Genomic DNA, 21193 nt, shown 5'->3' on the forward strand with positions numbered 1-21193 from the left:
TGATAACACACTTGTAAGGACTCAGTCACATCACAGGTCTGCAATCAATCACTAACATAACCACAAACATCGACTCGGCTGCTCGCAATTTAAGTTTCATACTACACACACAGCGCACGTACATGAAAACAACTATCACATCTCGGAGTTTACTGGGAGTGCCGAAAACATGTTTTACTGAATGACAGAACAGGGCACGTCCCCACCTGGGGCACCAGCTGCGGCGATGACCGAGGGCCGGCAGCAGGGAGGCAGCCCGGCCGTGTGCGCACCGGGACACCCGGCAGGGGCTCTGCTGCCACGGGGCCCGGGCGGGAACGCGGGGAGCGGCAAGGGCTGACCCCGGCACCCGAGGGGCGAGCCCAGGGCAGTCCCCGCGGGGGCTGCAGCGCCGAGGCGGGTCCGCCGCTCCCCGGAGAGCGGACAGCGGCGTGCGCGGCAGACAGCCCGGCGGGCAGCCCCCCTTACCTTCTTCACTTTATTCTCCAGGTCCATGGCGGGGCGGCTCGGGCTCTGAGGCAGCTCCCACGGAGGAGTCTCCGCTCGCGCGCTCCGCCACGCTCAAACTTCCGCTGCCCTGCGGCAGTGGCTGCAGCCGAACAAAGGCCGCGCGGCAGCCAATCCCCGCCGGCCGCCGCCGGCCCGGCAGCCAATCCGCGCCGCCCTGCCCCGCCCGGCCCGGCCCGGCCCTGAGTCAGCCACGGTACGGCGGGAGGTGAGGGCGGGGCGCTGCCGGTGCGGGCTGTCGCCTTCGGGTCACACCCAAGCCTCCCGAAGCATGAGAAAAGAGGAAATCTTGGGCTATAAATGCGAGTGTGCCCTTGAGGCCAAGAGCGCCAGTGGTAACCTGGGGTGCATCGGGAGCAGTATGGGCAGCAGGTGGTCCTGCCCCTCTGCTCGGCCCTAGTGAGGCACATCTGGAGCGCTGGGCTGGATTCTGGGCTCCTCAGCACAGGAGAGACAAAGAGCAGCTGGAGAGGGCCCAGTGAGGGCCACAAGGATCATCTGGGGTCTGGAGCATCTCTTTTATGAGGAGAGACTGCAGCAGCTGGGCCTGTTTAGTCTAGAGACCGCTGAGAGGGGATCACATTAATGCATAAATATCTCAAAGGCGGCTGTCAGCTGGCTCCTGTCAGGCTCTTCTCAGTGGTGTCCAGCGACAGAACCAGGAGCAATGGCTATAAACTAAAACACAAATGTTTCACCTCAACATAAGGAAGAACTTTCTCACTTTGAGGATGACGGAGTACTAGAACAGGCTGCCCGGAGAGGTCATGGAGTCTCCCTCACTGGAGACAGTCCACCTCGCCACATTTCTCTGCCACTTTCTCTACGCCCCCCAGCCTTGTCAGGGCCATTGGACTAGATCATCTCCAGAGGTCCCCACCAACCCTGACAATTCTGTGGTTTATGGACTTGAGGAGGAGCAGGAGCCGGCCAAGGTCCCACCCTGCCCCGCCTGGCCGAGACTGCTCCCGGATTCCCAGCGACTTCCTGGGAAGCAGGGCCGTGCCCGCAAGGGCTGGGCCAGGCTCCACCTCCCTGCCTGCCGGGAAAGAAATCCGACCCTGGTCCCAGGCTTCCAACACGTATGCACTCGTGTGTTCAGTCCTCGGATGCCACTGATAAGATGAATTGTATTTTACCTGTAATGTATACGAATTGCAAAATGACAAAAAATTTAAGCATTTGCAAGACTGAATACTCCCATAAATAATGTTTCATTTTTCTTTTATCTTTGGCAAAAGTAGCAAACATTCATACAGACTTTATAGCTACCCTAGGAATTGATGGTGAAAATTTTGATATTTTTTCACTCATTTGCAGAATCTAGTGTTTTCTCTCCACAATTACTAGCTTTTCTCAAGTAGATCTTAGGTAGTTTTGTTTCTTCCCCAGTGACCAGAGATACTTATATTTCAGCATTTAATCTTTTTTGTCTGACACCACTTGTTGAAAGAAAGCAAAAATGTTTTTGTTTGTTTTATTGTTTGTTTGTTGTCTGGTAGCAGATGAAAGCAAAACTGACTTTTCAGCTAGGACTGGCATTGTGGTGTATGCCATGGGCCAACAGCTCCTGCATGTAAATCTATGCAGCAGATCTTCACCAAGAAGTTCAGTAAAAAAACTAAGAGAGGGTGGGGTCAAGCTGTATCATTAGAAAAATGGGAGAACATAGTCCACCAAGTAATGCTGCTGTATTTAGTGTGTGTCTCCCTTACAGAGGTGAACAATAGGAACTGTTGCATGTATTTTGTTTGGTTGGGTTTGACACTTTGGTTTTCATTTCTGGTTCTCACTCTCTTTTGTTTGGTTTAGTGGTTAATTCCTGGTGGTTTGGGGGGTGAAAGACAAGGGGAAGTTAAGAGTGCCTGATGTTGGTGTACCTGGGGCCCTATAGTTTGAATACCATCATGCCTCATAACTTCCTCAGACTACAGTCAAAGGAGCAAGCAGGAGATTATTCCTGTTCAGTAAATGTGCTGTTGAATGCCAGCAAGTAAAAGGACTAGATAGGTATTTTTGACCTACTAAGCAGAGAAATGAAACCATCATAGTTGTCATTGTATGCTTTTCATTTGGGAATGGATGTAGCAGCATATTTTCATTCTAGGAAACAAAAAAGAAGTGAAAGAAAATCTTGTATGATTTAAGTGTATTTTGTTTATCCTTATCTCTCTAGGTATAATTGCATAATAATGGTTTTGATAATGTATTTTTTCTTTTTTTTTTTTTCCTACTAAGCTATAACACTGTTTAGTTAATAATAATTTCATTTGCTTGTATTTTTCTTAAACTTCTTGACTTGAAGATGCTCTGGTTGTGATTTGTGCATGTTGCAATTGTGTAATCTAGTGCCAGAATATAGTAATCTTTTAACAACTCTCCTATCTGCAAATTCATATATGAAACCTACAAATTTGTGTATCTAATGAAAAATGCAGACAATAATATAAAACTTCTGGTTTGCAAACCAGCAGGCTGCTGTTGGAACACACTTTCTCTGGGACCAATAAAGAATGAATTTTAAGATTGTAACTTTTTTCTGTGTTTTCTATGGCTTTAATTTGCCTGGCAGAAATAATTCCCTATTCTGTGAATATGATCCTGTACGACTCTTCTGCTTAAAGACTCTGAAGTTGCCAGGAGAGCAACATTGACATGCCAGGGCACAGAGCTGGGCTTTATTACAGCTGGGAAATCCAATACCTGTTTTAAATATTAGTATTTTCTAAGGAAAGAGCACAATGTAACCCAGCACTAACTTTCCCACAGCAAGGTTCATGAAGCCAACAGGCAGAAGATGGAAAAGACAATACTTCTACCATATACATTTCTGGGAACAAGGACAGCAGGGAATGGATGGTCTGTCAGATAATTTTCCTGGTTTTACAGTTTTCTTTGCACTCAGATACCATAATGATAAATGTAACTACATTTCTCCAAACATTAGATATGTAGATTATATAGCAGATTTATATGTCCATCCTCAGATGGAAGATATCATAACTGAGCAATGCTGAAAATTTGTTTCCAGTAAAACTGTTATTTAATAAACAGTTCTTCTGTTTAAGCTTTTCAAGCAAATACTTGAGATTAGCTTCCAGTCAAATTCTTCTAGTTTTGCTGTTTTCTCAGTGCTTTATATGTTAGAAGAAATGACACTGTGCTTTTAAGATCTTTTTTCTGTAAATACAATCTGAAGTGTGATATAAATATAAGGAGTCTGTCTTGCTTCAAAGTGGCTTAACACACTAATTTAGTTTTAAAAAAGCATTCCATTTTGAGAAGGGAATAATATTTGCATTTTTGTATTTATTTGAATAAAACAAAGGAATGTTAAATAAAATGTCTTGTGGCACGTCCAATAAAAACCCAGAAGGGAATTTGGGTGCAGAGATCAAAAGTTGTAAGTCTGGAGGCATTACTGATTATCTGCTTACCAGGTAAGCATATACATGGTTTTCCATTGTACTTTAATTATTTTGCTATTTACTGTCTCAGATTTCAGAGGCTGCAAGTGTTAATATTGACACAGTAATTTTGATAATTATTTCATGCTTCATCCATTGCAACTCTAGAAACTAAACTTCACTGTATTTCACTCTACAGAGAGGCTTATTACGTTAGGAAGTTTCCAACCATGCATGAAATAGAGGTGGATTTAAGAACCTTGTAAAGCTTTTGGTAACAGTTGTTGCCTTTTAAAAGAATAAGAAAGGAGAGGCTCTGCCCCACTTTTTCTATAAAGCCTGAGTAGATATTGAACTTCCCCCAAGTCAGAATGCAAAGTCTTAAGATTTCATCAGCATGATGGGGAATCAAACTACAGCTTCCATCTGTTAGGACTGTGGACTAGCTCCCAGACTTTGGCCACATTGTGTTAGCTATGCTTTTAAAGTAGTTCCACTGTACAGAAAAGAAAAAGAGCTCACTGAAGCAGTGACACAGTGCATCTGTCTATGTGGCCATGCGGTCCCAAGGCCTACATTGGCCAGATGTTGGGTAGACTTATAGTTTGACAAATGAGGGTTTGTTATCCAAAGAACCCTTAACACAGGCTACAGTCATGCTCTTTCTTGTTCTCCCTGACCGTCCCTGTGACTTTTGAAACACTGACAAAGCAAAATATGGTGTAGCTTGATGATTATGGCACTTGCTGGGAAAATCAAAGCTTCCTTCAACCAGAAGAGGAACTTGAACTTGTCAACTTTGTAGACAGTTTTAGGAGCATAAAGAGAAGGGGAGAAAACAGTAAAAGAAAAAAAACTCTTCTATAAGGAAAGAGTAAACTGTGCTCTTTCCTTTGAAAGAATTGGGATAGAAGGAGTATCTGTTTCCTAACAAGCAGAGATATTTTCTATCAAGTATGGGTGATTCAGCTGAGTTGGGAAACAGCAGTTTGCTGACTATCATTTCTTTTCTGCTCAGTATGCTTCATGGCTTGGAGCCTGTTCTGAGTTATGGGACTGCTCCATGACATCTATGTGCCTTAGGTCACCTAGCATGGAAACTAAACATGTCACTTTTAGGTTTCTAAGTCAATTATTGGATATAAATCAGAAATGATGTATTGGAGAAGGGAGCTAATTCTTTTATTTCATCTCTGGTTTTCAGTCCCAGTCACAACATGTGTAGTTACAATCTGAAGAAGGTTCCTGCATTATTAAATCTCTAATAGAGGTAAATTTACTTAGGCAAAAAACCCTACTCAATACCTTCTCAAACACCTCCTCAAAAGGTAGTACAAATTATAAGAAATTAAATGTATGGCACCAGAAAAATACTAAGTAAAGCCAGAGATGCACTTCTTGTTCTTTGAAAAGCTTATTGTATAGTATGTAAGTTCCATACATATTTCATTCATGGAAGAAAAAGGAGCTCCTGGCAAAATTCAAACATATAAAGGGAGTTTATAGAAGGTAGAAACCTGAATGGGTAACCTGAGAGGGATACTGAGGCACTGTCTGGCGTGCAAAGATATGTCTATGAAAGGCAAAGCCCATTTGTAGTTGAATCTGAGAAAGGATGTCAAAAGAAGCAAGATAAAGTTCTTGCTACTTGAGTACACAAGTAGCAAAAGGAGGAGTAAGGGAAGTGTGGACATGCTGCTGAATGGGGAAGTGGTCCTGGTGACATACGACATGCAAAAGGCATTGCCATCCTCACCTCAGTCTTTACTAATAAGACTGGCCTTCAGGTATCCCAGATATCTGAAGTGGGAAAGACTGGAACAAGGAAGACATACCTTTGGTGGGAGAAGGTGAGGTTGGGGCATGCAAAAGCAAGCTGGACATATGTAAATCTATAGGTCCTAATGGAAGGTATCCATGACTGCCAAGAAGGCTGGATGATGCTATTGTGAGACCAGCTGATCAATTTGGATTCATCATGGTGACTGGGAGCAGTGCCTGAAGACTAGAGAAAAGTAAATGTCACTCCTCTCTGCAAAAGAAGCAGGAGAAGGAGAACCAAGGGAACTACAGGCCACTCACCCTCACCTTTATCCCTGTGATGTTTGATGGAGCAGCTAATCCCAGAAATCATTTCCAGGCACGTAAAGGAGGAGGGTATTCAGCATGGATTTACCAAGTCATGCTTGACCAACCTGATATGGTCCTGAGGTGCATCCATGAGATAACTGGCTTGGTAGATGAGAGAAGCATACTCATTACTGGGTGATGGGGCAGAGCATTTTCACAGCAAGCTTGCCGATGATGCAAAACATATGGGTGTGACAGACACACCAGGGGGTCTGACTGCCATCTAGAGAGATGTGGACAGGCTGGAGAAATGGGTTGACAGAAACCTCTTGAAATTCATCAGGGATTGCAGAGTCCTGCAGCTGGGGAGAAACAACCCCAGGCACCATTACCTGCGGGGGGCTGAGCCACTGAAAAGCAACTTTGCAGAAAAGGACATGGTGGTATTGGAGGACACCAAGTTGATCCTACACTAGCAATTTGCCTTTGTGGCAAAGAAGACATAGGATATCCTGGGCAGCAGGTTGAGGGGGGTGATCCTTCCCCTCTACCCGCTGATAATGCCTTATTGGAAGCATTGTGTCCATCATTGGAGCAGCTATCTACATACTTGTATTTTCCATCTGAAGAGAGATCAAAAATTTGATTTTTATTTATTAGCTCCATGGACTTCATCTAAGTCAATAAGTTATCTATTTTTTTTTTGTTTTGTTGTTGTGAATTATGTCAGAGGTCTCTCAATATCCAGAGGCAAAATTTTGGAAACTATGGTTTTTTAGAAATTTTATGGCTAACAGCTTTTTATTTTGTCATGACAACAGAGCAGTTCTTTGAAATCAAATTTTTCTGCAGGAGTTCAAATACTAGGAGTGGAATTTTGATGAGAGTAGAGAACACAAAAAAACCCCATCTCATTAGGACTAAGGTATTTACATGAGTTGCAGAAGTGCAATATCTGATGCTGCTTTGCCTAGGTCAGAGTAGAAGACTGTAACCATGGGGAATACTTCAACTCTAGGAGTAGTTAGTTCAATAAAGGATAAAGGCTGTTTCTGTCATGTTTCTCACTTGGAACATTCTTGGTTTTGTTCCAATGCAATGCGAGAGAATTTTTTATTTCTGCTTTCGAAAAAACTGCGGAATGGAACTAATTTCCTATACAGCTCTGCTAACAATATAGTGTTATGAGCACTTGTTTGGCTTCTTTCCCATGCAAGAGAGCTCCAGCAAAGGTTCTGTGGTTCTCAGATTTTCCATTAGTAATAATTTACATAAAGATTGTATATGTCTAGAGAAGGATAATTTAAGTACCATCTGGATAGAATCAGAGCAAGTCTTTTGCTATAATTTGTATTTAATAACTTCAGCCTATGCTTGAAGAGATGATGTCTAATGCTATTGAAAGAAAGTAGTTACAGTATATGAGATCATGCTTTTATGACTACAGATGCCAAGGAACATTAATAGATAATTGAATTCTTTATGTGTCAGTTCATAATCCAGTATCTTGTGGTACTTGCCACCCACATCTGAGAAAAACAAACCTGTAATGTCTTAGGAAAAGGGCTCTGATGATCAGACTTTCTGCATACAGGACTCCTTTCAGAGTCATCAAAAAATTTCTCTGGCTTGGTTCTGCAAGAACAATTTTTTTCTATTAAATGGACTGAAGTTGTCATTAGGGTCATAGGTCTCCAAGCTCTCACTCTGATAGATCAAAGACTCTTGCTTTTTCTACTGATCAAACCTACTGTTAGCCCAGCCTAAAAGGTACCCACTTGAGATCTTACTCAGTAACTTACAGGTTGTCGAAGGACTAGTCTCAGGGGACATGATTTATAATTTCAGATGGTGTATGTGGTATTCAGAAAGAAAAATCAAAATTAGGACAATTATTAGGACAAAATCAAAATTAGGACAACTCCCTGCTTGGGCTTGCCACTTCTGTTTTTATCAGTCCTGGAAGACTTTCTACTGCACTCTAATCCTTCTTCATATAACAATGTCATAATATGATATGGCCTTGATATGAGTCTAGCATTTGCTGCCTCTATTGAAATACAAGTTTAGGCTCTGATCCAGCAGGTGGGAATGCTAGCTGAGAATCATAAGTCAGCCACAGAGATAGTTTTCCTACACCTGTGCCTTCATTTAAAATTAAAATACATGTCATATAATTCATTTTGGCCACTTTATTCTGATGTTTGACTTGGAAGATTTTGGTGCAGAGGTTTTCTAGCTCTGAAGCATGGCTCAATATGTAGGACTGCAGCTGATGTCTCAAGAATCAGAGAGAACTTCTTCTTCAACCAATAAAAAAAATTTTCAAAAGTTTTCAGAAAATCTGATTTTATTTCCTGTGAAAAAGAGCCTACAGAGGCATAAGTTCCACCACAGGTGGATGCTTATATTTGCTTACTGAATTTGGTCTTTCTTAAGGCTTGTCCTAGAAGCAGTTTGCCTATGCTTTTAGCTTTACACAGCCACGTGGTGAAATTGAATTTAAGTGGTATAATGGCTTGCATACCATTGACAAATGTGTTTTGGAGAGAAATAAAAACATTTTCACTTGATTAAAAAAATTCAGTAAAGGTGGCTGTGTAGCTGAGGAGCAATGAGAGAAGACATCTAGTTCTATCTAACATCCATTTCTAAAGCAGCAATTCTGATTTTTCCTTCTTCCTTAATTTCTGCCCTTTGCCCAGTCTAATGACCTTATTTGTGCCATTTCTGGCTCTTACCTGATTACTTGAGTAGCCAGTTCAACTCTGTAACCAGTAGAAACGTATTAATCTTGTGATTATTTAATTTTCTGTCCTCTTAGTGAGCTGATTGTAGAGACCTAAAATGGCTGTGGAAGAAATTAAACATGAGAGAGAGCAGAAGGAAAGGAGCATGATGGTGTAGTGGGTAGCAGAGAAGTTCTCGTGGAACTTCACAGTGAGATAATGGGAGAAGTCCTTGCAGAAGCAGAATTGGGAGGACTGTTAAATACAGCTGTGAGACAGCTTTGTGACAAAATTATGTCCAGAAGGGATTAGGGATTAGCCCTTAAAGATGAATAGGTGGAGGCAACTTTGGGGGGCTGGTTGTTCAGGACACACTCTAGAATTCCTATCTTCTAGACAGTATTATGGGGAAGCTGTCTGTTGTACATACCACAGGCCAAGAAACAAGTTTGATTCCCAAAGATTATCAGCATGCTTGCATGTCTTGAACTACAGTACTGTCCAGATTCTGGCTAGTTCAGTAGGAGCTAGTAAAATTCCAACAGTATGTAAGCTAAGAACTGAAAGCTGTATCATTCACTGGTTCAAGCATTTAGTACTAATGAACAATGGGTATATTGTGTCTCAAAGCTGTTGGATAGAATATGTGTACAAGTGCTGAGGAAAACAGAAACTGTTGAATTTGTATCTCATTTTTAAGTTTTTCACTTCTCCATTGCCTGTATGGTGTATTTCTTCCTTTCTGTGTATAGTAGGCATGAAACATTACAACACAATTTATCACAGCTGTGTCATGTATACAACAACTGTACTCCTTTACTGGTAAAGACTAAAGGATTAATAAAACATTATTAAAAAGAAACTGTATGAACAATATGGTTCATCAGATTAGAGCTTTTCATATATTTTCCTCATTCTTCTCTATGTATGCCTTTTTTCTATGCTTTGCTGCTCTGTTATTTGTCTTCCACTCCCTTATATGGAGCAACTGAAGTCTTAGTTTACTTTTCTCATCCATGTTTTGTCCTCCATTCTCAAAAAGAGTATTTTAATATAACTTGATAGCATCTTGTATTTGTCTGTTACTAAGGCAATATATACAAAAAGGTACACTAGAAAAGAAAGTCAGAATTCAGTGCCCATGTATGTACCTTCCTCTCAAATGCTTTTCTCATTCATTTCATTGCTTATTTTTCCACCAGTGACAAAATACAATACCAAGAGCCAAGGCTAGCCCATGCTTCCTGGTACAGGGTCTATTTTCAGCTTGTTAGAGCTTTATCAAGCATCAGCCATTTGAGATGAAAGCTTTACTGCTTCACATCCTACCCAGCATAAAAGCATAGTTATTCCATTCTTCTTCTAAAATTTGTTGACTGGTTTTTTGTTTGGGTTTTTTTTTTTTTTTTTTTGAAGTGGAACATTAGAGGAGAGAAAGGAGTTGATTTGATTCCCTGTTGATGCTGTTAAGGTGTTTCCTAGAACATGACTAGTGAAGAATATTTTTCCTTCTTTTGCCAGAACTAACAATTTTTGTGCCTGTTTCCCTGAAAATTTTTCTGGCAGCTGGAGTCTCATTTTGGAGGAGACTTTGAATAGAAGTCAGTGGCTATATTTGGCAAACAAACTAAATGGACATACTGATCTCTTCTTGAACAGTCTTGGGTTTAGGGCCTTCAGCTGTACATGAAGTACGGGACAGCCTTGTCTAATAGTTTTTATTTTTATACCAAATCTCCCACACAAATCCTGTAACCTCAAAGGTTATGAAACAATCTATCTCACCATGTATGAACTTAAAATATTTTGTATGGAACAGAACAGCTTTGACAAGAAATGTTCTTTTTCTAAGATATCCCTTTCTGTGCAGAATCCCTGCTGCGAAGGAGCAGCCCCTGATTTGGGATAATTACCCATTCTATTTAATGTGGAATAATTGCTAGTCACACTTAGAATATATAAACTAGGTCATTTTTATATTCCCTGGCAACTTTATTATGCACTAGTGGATAAAGTTTTGGAAGAAAATATACCTTTCTTTCTTGGTTTTGTAAATGACCCCTGAAAATGGCTGTTATGGTTTGGTTTTTTTAATAAAGTCTATTTGTCAGATTCAGCCCAGCATCATAGATGCCATTACAGAATGTAAAACTGCTTTTTTGTTAAATTGATTATTCCCTCCAAAAGTACATGCAACTGTAATTCTAATATTTCTAAACTGCTCAATGAATATTTGAATTTTTGCAGAAAATAAGTCTGGGATTTCTCTTTTAATGTTTATTAAAGAACAGATGAATTTAATTATGACTATATAATTGTTATGATACTATTATCATGATTATTAGAGAGAGATGCCTCTGCTCAAATTAAGATGCAAGTAAGACCATATGCCAAAGCTAATAGTACAGATTTCATTAAACTGTAAATGTGAAATAGAGCGAGAGAGAAACAGATAGGAAAGAGAGGGCAGGAGGGAGAAGGAGTGAGAGACAAGTTAAGTAGAAAGAGTCACCACCCCTGTGCATCCAGTCGCATCCCACTGGTCCTTTTCACCCAGAGCTTGTCGGTGTTGGGGTCCCATGGAGCACCGAGTTCTGTGGATTAATATAGCCCAGGTAGAGGTGGGAATGCCCAAGCACCTCCCCTGAGGTGGGGGATATTTTACACTGTCATTTGCAGCAATGATGTTGCAACAGGTGAATCAAGAGCAATCCTCTGGTGGAAGGCCTCAGGAATGAATGAGTAAGGGACACACTTCTCTGGTCTTTGGTGGTTTGTGTCACCTTCTAGACACGACAGCTGTCTCTCTTGTCAGAGCAGTTGAATGTACTGTGAAAATGTGACCTTCTGGGGGGTGGGAGGCAGAGTTTTACAGCTGGGCCATTTTGTGTAAGGGAAGACAACTGGCATAGCAAAAACCACTATTTTGTCTTTGCTGGGTCTGCTTTTTTTCTGGCCCAAATCTCAGCTTTTAGCCTTTGGTGATAGATGTTTAACCTCTCTGCTTTATGAAGACCAGAGGCTTTGTCACCACCTCCCCAAAAACTCCCCTTTTGCTCCCCCTTGGTTTGTGTGAGGCGGGCGTGCAAACCTGGCCTCAGCAAATGAGTCTGTGGGCTGTGGCCTGCCCAGCCTTGTTTGCTCCTCCTTACACCTGAGATACTTGGACAATAGTATGGCCTTTATCTTATCTCGAGTTCCTGTCAGGTGGCTTAACTCAGGTGCAGTTTCCTGAAATCAGAAGGCATACATGTATCTGGAGGGTTGGGCTTCAGTGGTTGTAGATGAGCAGTTCCTTCTTTGCACAGTTTGCTGCAGTGGGCAATGTCCTTTGGTGGTCTTAACCGTGTTTACGACAATTATAATTTTTAAGTCTCTTATAATAATATTAGCATTTGAAAAATTGTGTTCTCAAAAACATGTCACAGTTTGGTAGCTCAGTTTGAAACCTGTCAATACCATGTAGTTTAGCAACCATTCACTCTAAGCTCAGTAACCTGAAAAGGATACATGACTGAATAATGTATTGGGGATAAAAGTTCAGAAATAGAGTCAGCTAACTTAATTTCTTGAAAAATCTGGATCTCAGTATTCATGTCTAAAATGTGAAAAATAAGTCTTCCTTAGATCCATATGACCTTTGAAAAAAAATCAAGAATCCAAGAGCTTCATATGCAGCAAGGGACAAACTTCATTAATATCTGAAATAGATACCTTGCTCTGGAGCAATTAAATAGAGACTCCGCTTCAACATCTTATTTTTTTTCTAATTTTAGTTAAGTCAAATAAGTTATATTTATTAATTTCTTATGAATTACCTTATCTTTCCTATTGAGGGGATGCCTTGTTTAAACTAGATAATTGTCTTCAGATTTTGATCCACTGATACTATAAATAAAAGTTTTTCTGTCATCATTGTGCCTTGCATCTGGTGGCCAGCTATATCAAGCAACAACAAATTGTTTTATCAAGCATTGCTATGTTTTTAAAGGTCTGCTTCACCCTGAAAATAAAGATTCTACTGCTTTTGGCAGGAGAATGCTGAATTTTCCTTTAAATTCAATTTGCAATTCAAATCATGTCTTCAAAACAGGATTATCAAACATCAGGTTCATGCAGAATTCCTAAAACATCTTAATGCAAGTTGGCAGTCGCTTATCACACACTATTAAGCAGTTTTCAGAAATCACAATGTTGTCACTGTAATTATAAGCCTCTTTATATTGTACTACATAAGTGGCTTATTAATCTGAAAAGAAAGTTATTAATAGAAGGGTCTTAATTGCTGTAATTACATTAAAAGTAGTCTTGCTATAAAGCCTGAGAAAGCTCTAGCTGCTTTACAGACTTCTGTGTCTTTGGATGATCATTATGAAATGCCAGTGATTTTAAATTAGCTTTCAGAGATAATTATTATTTAAATTGTAAACTCTGCATTACTTCGTGTAGTATAGCCTGAAAATACCTTCTGCTTTGAGATTCTAATGTAGCTAAGGATAAAATTCTACCAAGACTGCCATCATAATTTCAAGGAATTTTTTGTAGCTTTGTTTTTTGTTTTTGTGGTTTTTTAGTTTTTGGGGTTTTTTTAGTATTAATTAATTATTTTCTTTCCTTTTTTTGAAGGGTAAGTGAACCTGTTGAGTAGCAGATCATCCAACTACCAACTATGGTGTAATCTTAGAATTACACAGATTGTAATCTTGGCATACTTCAGGGGTCAGCAAAGGGAAAGTGATACTGTTCTCAAAATAATTATGTTTTGTATTTTTAAGGTTCTCACCTATGAAAAAAGTAAGAATTGAATTTGGAAAACCAGATCGAATTTCCAGAGTTGCTGCTGCATGAATTTGCAGTTATGTTCGCTCTCATTCATAGAGACATTACCCACGATTTGTCACAGCATACAACTGATGGAGGGGAAATGAGTATTTCACAGAATCATTCAGATTGGAAGGGTGCTCCTGCTCATCTACTCCAGCCTCTTGGCTAGAGGATCAGCAGTATTGCTCAGGGCTTTGTTCTCTTGGTCTGGAACATCTCCAAGGATGGAGCTCACACAACTCGTCTGGGCAACCTGCTCCAGTTCTTAATGATAATGTTTTCCTTTTATAGTCAGGATATCCCATCTTTTGAGTTTATGGATGCTGTTTCTCATTTTCCTACTGCACCTTAGGAAAGAGCTTGTCTCTGTCTTCTTGATGGTCTCCATGTACCACTGCAGCTGTCTCTTCTGAACAGGATATGCTCAGCTCTCTCAGCCTCTTTTCACAAGGCAAATGCTCCAGTCATTCATGATCTTGGTGGCCCTTTGCTGAAGTCTCACCAGCTGGTCAATGTCTTTAATGTACTGAGGGGCCCCAAACTGAATGTGGGGAGCCCCTCTGAGAGTAACTTAACAAGGATTGATCACTTCCCTTTTCTTAGTAGTTGCAGTCTTTTTTCTTCTTTACCAACCAGTATGCAGTTAGCCTGAAGAATAACACATGGGTTTTTTTAACCCATTGTTGTGGTTTAAACCCAGGTAGCAACTAAGCCCCATGCAGTCACTCACTCACTCCCCCTCAGTGCTGGGGAGAGAATCAGAAAGGTAAAACTGAAGAAACCTCATGAGCGAAATAAAAGCAATATAAGTAAGATAGACAAAGGTGGGAAAAAAAGTAAGGAAAAACCCAAACAAAGAGAAGGAAAAATAAAATCCAATATTTTTTTCTTGACAATGTAAAATAAAACAATTGCTCACCAGCAAATGACCAATGCCCAGTGAGACCCCACCAACCTCCCTCTCTGAATTTTGCTGCTGAGCAACATCTTATGATCTGGAATATATTTGTGATCAGTAGATGTCATCTGTCCTGGCTGTCTTCCCTCCAGGCATCATGTGCATCCCCCACCTCCTCACTGGAAGAGGGAATGTCAGGAACAGAATCAGCTTTGACTCTGTGTAAGCCCTGCTTACACAGTAACTAAAGAAGCCCTGCATTACCAACATTATTTTTAGCACAAATCCAAAACACAGCTGCTGTGGAGAAAACTTACTCTATCCCAGCCAAAATGAGCAGAAACCTCCAGTAGTTCATCTATGTAGATACCAACAATCTTTCTTCCACAAGAAAGCTGTAGAACATCTCAAGGCCTTCTGCAGTGAACTTTCTTGCCTTCCTAAGCCAGCAGGAGACCTAGGCAAGGGTATTATTCTGCTGGTTTACCTGTTACAAGTGGTTCACTCTACTGGGGTCAGCATCAAGGAATGAGAGGAAGCAAGACACCAGAGGGACCAGAGGGAACTGTGACACCTCTGCCAGAGAGAGTCTGAAGCTGTCAGAACAGCTGCCACTGACTTCCACAAAGCAGTTCCCTTTTCCCTGTGCCTATTCCTGTCCCACATTGGGATGGTGGATCTCAACAAGCTTGTCTATCATGGCTCTGAAAACAAGGTAATTGGCACCACTCAACTGGTATCTAGAAAGCAAAATGGAATGGAAGAGTGAGGGTGGTAACTTCTCATAAGGGTAATAAATCCAGCTCTGGCAGTGCTGTTTTCTGTTCTAGAAGTGTACAATCCATTTCATTTGAAATTGCATATAAATAAAACCTCCAAGATGTGCCTTGCTTAAAAAGCTCAATTTTCCTAAACCTGTATTATGTAAACAACTTGAGTTTCTTACACTTCACATGGGGAAAAGGGAGAGGTATAAGAGAACCACTGATACAAGAAGTAGTACTATGAAAAAAACCCATGTTTTCTATTTCCAAAAAGGCAATCCAAAGATTTGTTTCTAGCTCTGAAGTAACTGCATGGCATCATAGAATTTATTTCTGTTATTGATTCATAGAAGTGCTGAATAAAGATGTGCCTTTCTCATGCCATGATTTTATTACATGCATAAATATCTCTGTATTCAATTTATAAAACAATTCAGACCACTGAATTTTTTTAGGTTTTATTGAACCATTCCCTAAATATGAATGTATTAAAGCATTAATATCTTCCAGTTGCCTGAATTCTTGAGAATTCTAGAGAAGACATTTTATTGCTTATTTTGCTTTGCCATATGAGACAAGGTTAGATTATCTTTTGAACAAAGTCCAAAGAAAAAAATTATAGTACTAGCTAAAGGTCAGAGTTCTTTCATGTGGAAGTTCTGTTGATAAATCTTCTTGACTAAACCAGCTCAGTTCTCTGACAAGTTTCTGATATTGTATTTAATGAGCTGATGTGGGACTTGTTTAATTTTTTGTACTATTTTAATTTAAAGTAATGTATAGTCATTAATATTGGTGCATTGATTATGACAAAGTAAGGTAGTATCTTATTGAATCAGGAAATTGTAAAACCAGATGGCTCACAGTAATACATGAAATACATATAAAAAGGATGTTGTTTTGGAAGGTCAAAGGAATATCCTGACACTGGGTGTTTCTTTATCAGCATAGTGTTGGTTGATCTCTTTCGTCTCAGCTGACAAAATGCAACGTTCAGTCATTGTTTATGGAAGCAGGAACAGGGAAAACAGTGCCTACTGAAATGTACAAGAACTAAGGAGAGGCCTGGGAATAGGAAACACCTGTGAGAAAGTCAGGAAACAGTGAATTCAATGCTCCTTGCTCATTCACAGGCAAGGAAATGGAGATGTTAAAGTCGCATCTGTAAGCCCCGTGGGCTGAGACAGTGTGATCTAGTTCAGGTCTGCTTCCACCGTCTGCTTTGTATACTGCTAATGGATGTCCACAACTTGTTCATTCATTCATTCATTAGTTTGTTGATGAAGCCAAGGAAGGCTCTAGCAACTCATAAATGCAAGTCTTCTGCCTTGCTTTGTTTTACAAGGGGAGCAGCTTTTAACACAGCTTGATTTGCAAAACTCCAGGTTCAGATTGCAGGTAGCAGGCATAAAAATCATCTTTATTTGGAAACTGAAGAAACAAGCTCTCACTGTTAAATACAAGCAGTAATGTGATTAGGCTAGCATATGCTATGACCAAAATTACACGTCTGCTATAAGGACTTAAATTCTGTGTGTGTGTGTGACTGTGTGTGTTAGTGTGGTCTATGAACAGTGGATGCTATGGGCTAGTATTTGTACAGGATCAGAAAGTATGATGAAATGATGGAAATATTAGTGAAATATTGATTCAGTGAATCAAACACTTGCAGAAGTGCCAGATGAATTATATGTGTACTGAGTTTAGGAATGTCTGTGCAGAGGGGGAAATACCTTTCTGGGGGAACTCAATTTCTCCCTACAACTACCTGATAGGACATTCTGGACAGATTGGAGTTGATCTCTGGTTCCAGGTAAAAAGGGCCAGGACAAGAGAAAATGGCCCTCAAGTTACACCAGGGAAAGTTTAGATTGGACATCAGAAGAAATTCCTTTGCCGAAAAGGAGGTCAAGCATTGGAACAAGCATTGGAGCAGTGGGATCACTGTCTCAGGAAATGTCCAAAACACGTGGATGTGCTGCTAGGAGACATGGTTTAGTAGAGGACTTGGGTGCTGGGTTAATGGTTGGACATAGTGATCTTAAAGATCTTTTCCAACCTAAATGTTTTTGTGATTCTGTAAGTACCTGGGATGTGTATAAGACCAGATGTCTACTCTGTGATTTGCAATCCTTTACAAACGTGCAGTACCACTCACTCTGCCTGGACATGTTTTCAGTGGAAAAAGATTAAATATAGCTGGGAAGCTGCAAACAATGGCATCTTCTTTCCAGCATCAACCAGATTTGAAAAACAGGACAGGGCTGGTAGAAGACACTCGTACAGACTTGTCAGCCCCACAGATATCATGTTTGAACAATAGACTTGTAGAAGTGATGACAATGACAATATTTCATATGCAATTCAGCTTGTTCATTTCTGAAGTGAACCTCTAGTACACAGATGGACAGATTTCTTAGCTGTAAACATATCAATGAAAAGTTACATGTTTTCCAGGCTGCTTGAAAATACATGCTTTCTGGAGATACTGAATATTAAAAAGGCATGGGGCTCAGTAATGTGAAAACTTAGGGAAGGGGATTTTGTTGCAATGAGCTGTTAAATAATAAGCTGTGTTGTTAGTTCTGCTTATTCAATAGCCAGAGCACTGAGGTCAGCTGATGTATCATGAAAAGAAGCTACCAGTCAGTTCCCAGTGGGGCACACTCTGTCCCTTCATTGTGGGAGGTTTTATTATTATTTTTCCCCCGAGGTTCTAAGGATCATTTAATTTTACTTTATTAAATATTAAAGCATTTGATGTACACAGTGAGAAATAATGCTTTTTAAATCAGAGAGATACATATGCTACTGGTGTACTACTTTTTATGTTAATTGGACAATGAAGAGGGGGTATTAAAATATTAATTGAGCAAAAGAGCGTACAGTTGCTGCTCTCAATTAAAAAGGAGTTTGCTGCCATCTTATGGGCTTGCGAAGTATTTATTTTCCTAAAAGTAGTGCAGCATTATTATGAAAATTCTTTAAATTATTTTCCCTAATCTATAGATGATCTTCATAGAGCCTGTCCTGTCTAGGGTATTTTTTTTTTTAATTTTAAAGTCTAAATTCTTTTTAATTGAAAACTGTTTCATTTGGTGCTTTAAAGCTTAATCTCAGTAGGTATTAACACCCCAAATACATAATCTAAACTTTTATTAATTTCAATTATGAATATTTTTTGTATGTTATGAAAACTATTAATTATTTTGTGAAAATTATTTTAAGATCTTAAATTACTATTTTTAGAACCCCATTAGCCATCTGGATGACAGGCTTTTAACTTCCCAAGCACTATACTGCTTTACACGTGTAGGCTTAGCTGTTGATGGCTTCTGTATCTTCTGAAGATGCGTTGGTCTTGCCATGTGCTCTGGGGTGCCATACATAGGGAATGCTCTTCTCTCTCAGCAGGGGTCAAGACCATGTAAAACTTTTTCACATTGTAAACAAATACTCAAAGAAAAAGCTTTTCTGTATCTTTCAACATATAAGTAACTGGTCCAGTAGAAATCACGAATCAAACAATCTAAAACTTAAATCTACAGACTTTTTAAATGCAAGGAAGGAAAGATCAACTATAAGCAGAGCTGAATTCTTGTATTTCTGTACATTAAAGACAATTAACCCAAAACACAATACTGTTTTTTGACGGCTGTTGGGGGTGTGTTGATCTGAATATGGAAAGATTTTCTGTTATACAGAATTTTCTGATCTTTAAGTGTTCTGTGTTGTACTAGAATTGACCAGAAGGTACAAATATTTTGTAGAAAGCGATTCCAGAACAGTAAATATGCTCCTAGTTTGGTGCATTGAAGTCATAAGGAAAGAACTCCTGCTTCAACAGGTTTCCTCATTTGTTTATGGAAGCAGAAACAGCTTCTGAAAAATAGATCAAGTAAATGTTTTGCGAGCACTTCTTCTCACCTGGGGTGTAAGAAAGTTCGCAATGAAGGCTTCTCTGGTATTGCAATTTACACTTTAAAAAAATTATTTTTTTTTCCACAGAAATTACTACTGTATTTAAATATGGGCTTTATTTGTGATATTGCCAGGCTTTTCCGCAAATCTGAAAGAAAGTAGGGTAGATGGGGTTGCAAAAAGTTGAATTGCAGGTGACTTCTTTTCACTTCAAAAAATTTCCCTATCACTTGCACTGAAAACCTCATTACTGTTCTTTTATGTAGGTGGAAATTTTGATAAAAGAATGTTGATAAAATTATCTTGATAAAAGGATTCTAAAAGGGATTTAGGAAAGAAAATGCGAACGGCTGTTTTTCCTGCGTTGCCAGCTCCAGCATGCCCGTGTTCCCTCTAGCGGCAGGCTGCGGGTAGGGCTGGCTGCTGGCCGCGCTCCGCTGCAGGATTGATCCCAAATATCCCCGGGGGCCTCACTCCTCACTCCCTGTGTGGGCTCCCCTCGGAAGCCAGAACCCTAAGGCTCTTCACCCGGTAATTTCAGTGTCTTCTGCATTGCAGCAGGTTGTGCCTGGTGAGGACAGTGGTGTTAGGGAGCAGTGGAGTTTGCTGCGTCTAGGGCAAAGCTGCCAAAATCTTACCAAATGTGGCCCATATTAAATACACTCAGAGAGGGGAAAGAATCATGGAATTCACACTGGTTATACCAATATATTCTTGTGTCTAATACTCTTCCATATCATTACCTGGAAGGAAGGTGTGGTGGAGTGGGTGGTTTGTTTGCAGCTGTATTTGAGCTATGTGAATTGCAGGAATAAATTTTTTCCTTTCAGGGAGTTTAGCTATGTACTAATCCTCATGAATAACATTGCAAGCCAAAATAGGATAACGTGAATGTCACTGTATAAGTTTCACTCCAACAATCTCAAAAAGTAACTATTGTTCCTGTTCTAGCATGCAGTTATTTATCATCAAGAAGGAACTGATTTGTGATTAATTTGTCGTTTCCTTGCCAATACATGACCAAAGATAGAATTGACTGAGTACAATATGGTCTTCTTCCCTTATAATTCTTGGTCCTTCTCTTCCTAGACTAGGATAATTTGGCAATCAGTGGAGAGTAAGTACATAGAAATCTTTTTAAAGAAGAAGTACATATGGGGCATGTGTTAGTCAAGGGAACTAATACAGGACATCAGGCTTAGAATTTCCTCGCTGAAATTAGGTTTCCATCTTTGAATGAAAAAGTGGGACAAATAGTTTGCTTAAGGCAGGCATATAATCAGTGTGGACTGGTAGGTACATACTGGAAATGTCCAGCTATTGCAGACTATATTCCTGCCTCTCTTTATTCCCTAGATAGGCAATCTCTAGAAAGTGCTGGGGAGGTGCTCTCCTTCTTGCATTCCCCTCTGCCAGTCTCTGTCCTGAAAATAGAGCCTGTGGCAGCACCCAGCCTTCGGGTTTGTATGGAGTTTCTGTGTTCTTTCAGGTAATTTTGGAGGGACAGAAGTCATGAATACTTTGGTCATCTCTTTGTCTTGGTAATAATTTTTTTTCTTCCATTTATTTCCATTATCCTATTTGCTGTCATTATTCTGCATTTGATTTAAAAATTCATGTTTTTGAAAATAAGCAAATCTGTCTCAATATATTGCAAATGAAAGTGATGCCAAAAAGTGTTGTATCACCTATGTTCTCTGCATTGAGGACTGTTAGTTAAGGCTACATGTCTAGAATTTTTTGTCCTTCTTAAGCTTTAGAAATGCTTTTTCCTAGAATAATGTCTCTTCTGGAGACACAGGCACACACAGTCCCATCAAGTAATGGCTAGTATGCTGAGATACTTCATCCTACTAAATATTCCACTTCTCTGTAAAGGTCTGCAACATATTTTCTTTATCCTGAGTGCTTTATGGTACAACTATAGATCCAGAATAAAGCATTTTACAAGTATCTAGTGACTTTCTTTTAATTTTGATATAAACTTGTCAATTTAGAATTAGCTTTTTACATAATCAGACGGCATAATGACTCAGCAATTAAACCCCAGCATCTGCTACAGCAACACCTACT

At 39.8% G+C, this 21193-nt stretch overlaps 1 protein-coding gene across 1 annotated transcript in view; it reads right to left on the reverse strand.

Moving 5' to 3' along the window:
• Positions 1-588, reverse strand: part of TES (testin LIM domain protein) — a 28444-nt gene extending 27856 nt beyond the window's left edge. The window contains exon 1 of the mRNA XM_059473174.1: positions 469-588. Within this exon, the coding sequence (XP_059329157.1) occupies positions 469-495 (27 nt within the window). The 5' untranslated portion in view covers positions 496-588. The remainder of the gene's footprint in view (positions 1-468) is intronic.
• Positions 589-21193: the final 20605 nt, after the last annotated feature.

The sequence above is a fragment of the Ammospiza nelsoni genome, chromosome 5 (assembly GCF_027579445.1).
Source record: "Ammospiza nelsoni isolate bAmmNel1 chromosome 5, bAmmNel1.pri, whole genome shotgun sequence".
NCBI lineage: Eukaryota > Metazoa > Chordata > Aves > Passeriformes > Passerellidae > Ammospiza > Ammospiza nelsoni.